This window comes from Chinchilla lanigera, unplaced genomic scaffold (genome assembly GCF_000276665.1).
Source record: "Chinchilla lanigera isolate Chin_1 unplaced genomic scaffold, ChiLan1.0 scaffold00119, whole genome shotgun sequence".
In the NCBI taxonomy this organism is placed as follows: Eukaryota; Metazoa; Chordata; class Mammalia; order Rodentia; family Chinchillidae; genus Chinchilla; species Chinchilla lanigera.
This window is the reverse complement of record NW_004955520.1, coordinates 13,328-18,020: the sequence shown is the minus strand read 5'-3', so window position 1 is coordinate 18,020 and position 4,693 is coordinate 13,328. Positions and strand designations below refer to the sequence as shown.

The 4,693-nt window shown below is 45.3% G+C and overlaps 1 protein-coding gene across 1 annotated transcript in view; it reads right to left on the bottom strand.

The window, feature by feature from the left end:
- LOC102029107 (CSC1-like protein 1) overlaps positions 1 to 4,693 on the bottom strand; it is a gene marked incomplete in the record, with an annotated part of 29,597 nt that overhangs the window by 21,751 nt on the left and 3,153 nt on the right. Inside the window, 3 exon segments of the mRNA XM_013507051.1 lie at positions 543 to 685; positions 1,682 to 1,719; positions 2,573 to 2,610. Coding sequence (XP_013362505.1) covers positions 543 to 685; positions 1,682 to 1,719; positions 2,573 to 2,610 — 219 coding nt within the window.

The window sequence follows — 4,693 nt, the reverse complement described above, 5'->3', positions numbered from 1 at the left end:
AAAAAAAAAAAAAAAACATAAAATTAAAATTAAAAAAAAAAAGACAATCTTGGGGACTTTGGCAGGTCCCATCCTAGGATCACTGACAACTCTAATGTTATTGCTTCTGGTAGGGCCTTGTCTCATAAGATCACATGTATATGCCCAGGAAAGATTTCCCAGGGAAACTAAAAGAGGGGGAGATGTAGCAGAAGATGCCCTCCCCAGCAATTATACTTGTTTGTTAGTTGCCCAGGTAATAGTTCCAGTTCCAGTTCCTATTACTTTTGTTTCTTAGAAACAGCTGGTCACTGTGAAGCATAGCTGGTCACTTTGATGCATATTATAGGAACCAGTCCACAAATGATAAGCCATGCTGCCTCTGTACTTCCTGCTTACTTATCCTATATAAGCCCTAGACCACCAGAGATCAGGGCCTGCTATTTTGGGAGTGATCCTGATCAGTGTCCATCGACATAAATAAATCTATGACCAAATCCTGGGTGTCATTTTGATGCTTCTGTTTACCATTGCAATAGATAGACATGAGGATGGGCCATTACCCAGCAGGTCTCCTGAGAGGTTCACTGGCAGGATGATGCACAGGGACAATGCACTGACCACCACCAGCAAGAAGATGAGGTGCCTCTGGAAGGACAGGTAGTGTATGGCGTCTTCCCCACACCATTCCAGGATCTGGTCATCACTGGCCAAGATATATAGAAGAAATTATTGTAACAAGTGAAACTGTCTGATCTAACCCTCACAGGAACCTAGGAGACGGTGTGCTATCATTCCTCCTTTTTAAATTTTTTTTTAAAAAACAAAGGTCCAGAAAGATTGCCCATGCCCTTGGTCCCTATACCACACTGGAGGCTCAGGAATGGCCACTTGCTACCTTATGGCACTGGCTACATCTGTGCCCACCACACATTACGGCTACATGGAGATGGGCATCTCACACCCTTTCTACTTCTATGGGAAGATGGCAGGGAACTGCCTTTGGAATGCAGCTGCAGTATACATAGGCCTGTGGCCACCTTCTTTCCATTTCCCCTGCAGGTGAGCCCACGCTCTAGTCATTCCAGTGTCACTGTACTTGACTGCTCCTGCTTCCTTCCTGGTCATTGTCATGGCCCCAGAGATGGGAGGTGGTCTGCTTCATACTTTCTACCTATGAAGTGCTGTGTGAGCAAGTGCTGGGTCCACTGGGATGTGGATACTCCAGTCTCACACAGCCAGACTCATTTGCTAGAGGGTAAGGGGCTATGTTCCACCCTTTGCACATGTGGCTTCCCAAAGGGCAGCAGTGCTGCCATGGAAGGGCTGGGACATGAGGGCAGCCCCTTCTCTTGCCTCTGTACCGAGCAGGGACACTGCCCACCTCCTTCATTGTCTAGCAGGCTGAAGGAGTGAGCATCAGGCACCCAATGTTGTGCCTGGCACTGAAGAGGCTCAGAAATGTGCTTGGGAATATCCGTCTGCCTGCTACTTCTCTCCAGGACATAGCTGTGCAGTGAACAGCATCTTCTCACTTAAATTATCCACCCCTTCTTCTGTGTCCTTGACAGCCACTTTTATTCTCGGTCTCTACATAATGCCTAAGGAGCAGGCATCTTGGCTCCGTTCTGAATGCCCAAGTGTCTGGACAAGACACCCCAACTGAAGCCACCCACCCCCACCCACTGCCCCAGGTACTCACTGCAGACGGAAGATGGCCATCAGCCAGGGGCAGCATCCCTGGAGACAGAGGGGCATTAGCATCCAGTAGCTGGGGCTTTGGAGGCAGAGGGCTTTGAAATTAAGTAACCACTAGCCTCCTTCTACATAAACACAGCATTTCTGTCCTTTATCAGCAAGCTACCACTTGTCCAGATATCACAGCTTGTTGCCCCTGGGCCTTGGTCAGGTGTACCCCATGCTTGAATCTTTCACTGAATCTCCACATTCTAAGAATTTGAGGCTTCCAATCATGAAACTAGGATCAAGAGTTGGTGAAGCCCAATGTGCTCTGGAGAAAGGGATGTGAGCTTCTGTTCCATTGTTTCTAAGAGACCAGACTGGAGGTGGGATAAGGAGAGGAAACAAGCTTAATCAATTGGATGCTACCTTGCAGTGGGTTTAGTGAAGTAAAAGGGTGGGTGTAGATTTTATTGACCTTCACATCTGTTAAACTTTCTACTCTCTAAAGCTGACATGTTACCCAGTTGGGAAAGAAATATCTATTCATCATTCTAATACTTCAGTTTGAATCTAACAATGACTAAGCACCTACTGGGTATCTGGTGCTGGGGAGCGGGCTGACTAAGCCAGGTTACAACAGATAGGCCAAGGCAAAGTCACAAGTATATGACACGGACATAGGGGAGGCTGTGGTCTGCCAGCACTCTCTGCCTATGAGTCCTCAAGTCTCTGAGCACTGTGCAGTCAGGCTGTGTCTCTCCTGGGTGCTTGTCATGTGCAGGTGCCTTTGTTGATGTGGAGGGCAGCACTGACCAGCTCTGGGCACTCCATAGCCACAGGGTACACCCCAAACCACCAACCACTACCCGAGCCCAGCTTGGCCACAACCCCACTGTCCCTTGTTACCAACCAGCTCATTTTCAAAGTCCTGCTGCTCTGAGGAGGAAGCTGACGGCAATCTCTGGAATTTGGACTTACTAGAGACACAAAACAAAAAAAATGACAGACGATTCTAAAAAAAAAGGAGTTGAAAAAAATTAGTCCAATATTTTGCTTCCTAATCTACAACTCAGGACCAAATTTATCAAGTCTCAGTGGGTGGGACAGAAAGAAAGAAACCCAAAGTACAAGTAACTGAAAGAGTAGAACACGAGCCATATGGCAGGAAAAGGTAAACTATTTGAGAGATGGGAAGGGGGTTTGGCAGCGAGGGGAGACAGAAGAGAGGGAAGGGGAATAAAAAGATGAAAATGTCATATTTATGTGGACCAATTCCTCATGATGAGTGTTTTTACGTATCACAGACATATATACTGACAAAGAATAAGAAAACTAAAGAGTAAATATAAAAATAAGCTTTTAACTATGTAAGAAATTGTTATTTGTTTTATTATTGAGTTGGAAGTGTTTTTTTTGTTGTTGTTTTTGTTGTTGTTTTTTAAGACAGTATCTCACTATGTGGTTCAGGCTGGCCTTGAACTTGCTGTGTAGTCCAGGCTGTGCTTAAACTCACTGAAATCCTCCTGCCTCTGTCTCCTGAATGCTGAAATTACAGGCCTGCATCACCACACCCTGCTGCAAGATTTATTTTTTTTTTCTTGTGTTGTGAAAATTTTCTTTCATCTTGTGGTTTGCATTTTGTTGTTGTTGTTGTTGTTGGTTTTGGGTTTTTTGAGACAGGGTCTTGCTATGTAGTTCAGGCTAGTCCTGTACTTACTATGTAGCCCAGACTGGCCTCAAACTCAAGGCGATCCTCCTGCCTCAGCCTCTAGAATCCTGTGATTAACAGTGTGTACCACAACATCTAGCCTTTTTCTTTCTTTTTTTTATTAGTGTCTTTCAAAGAACAAAAGTTTAAGTGTTGATAAGGTCCAACTTATCAATTTTTTTTCAAATTTAAACATTTTTTAAAAATAAATTGCTTTGGCTAGGGATTTAGCTCAGCGGCACAGCGCCTGCCTGGCAAGAGCAAGGTCACGAGTTTGATTCCTGGTACCAGAAGAAAAAGCAAACAAACAAACAAACAAAAAACCAAATAAAATAAATTGCTTTATAAGAGAGACCAGAGTGGAGTAAAACTGCCTCACAGGACAGCACCAAGTCCAAACACATCAGAAAACACTTGAAGAGTGAAACCCTTGGCCTCTGGACTGGGACTAGGCCAGATCCGGTGACTTCAAAACAAGGCTTGTTCACAGCATATTTCTTAACATAGTAAGTCAAAATGGGACAAAGACTGTATTTTATCTTAAAGTGGTGACCACGGATAGGGAACAAGTTTGGATTTCAGCAAAGGAGTCTGAGAAATGGCTCCTATATCCAAGGAAGGTGGCCCACCTGCAAATCACCCTCTCCTGAACCATACGACGGAGATGAAAAATAATAATACAAGACACTCTCCAGGCCCTGTGAAACGGGTAAGTCCACTTTTAAAAATCCTGTATTTTATCAAGCCTAAGACACCACTGGTTGCCAGGCACACAATTATTTTATGAAGCACTGAGAAGAAAACAATGCCGTCAATTAAAATACGACCACCACTGATGATAAGATGAACCCCACTTCAGAGATAAAGACATGGCAGAACCCTCATTTGTGAGCTGATGCACTGTGGCACTTTCAACAGTGGCACTTTAACCAGATCCTTTCCTTTGAACACCCCATAAAAGCAACTTGTGAACTGAGGGGTCTGTGCTATGCAAGTTTTGCTTTTCTCCTAGCTCTGGCTCCGCCATTCTTCTCGCAACAGCGTAAAACAGGAGGAATCATGACTTCTGAAGCATTACACACAGGTGCAAGCCACACCAAAGGCAGGTGAGCCTGGAGCCTGACCAGGGCCACAGGGCCTCCTGGGCCCCACAAGCCTTATCCCATTGCAGAGTGTACCCCACTTGGCTGGTGGCATCAGAAAACATCGGATGTTATTTGTCCCAACAGGTATATACCGTGGTCCAAGGTCATAGCCCCAGGGTTCTGCAAATGTCAGACCAGAGAGCTCTGCCCAGCCAGTGATTCCAGGTCAAGCCTGAGA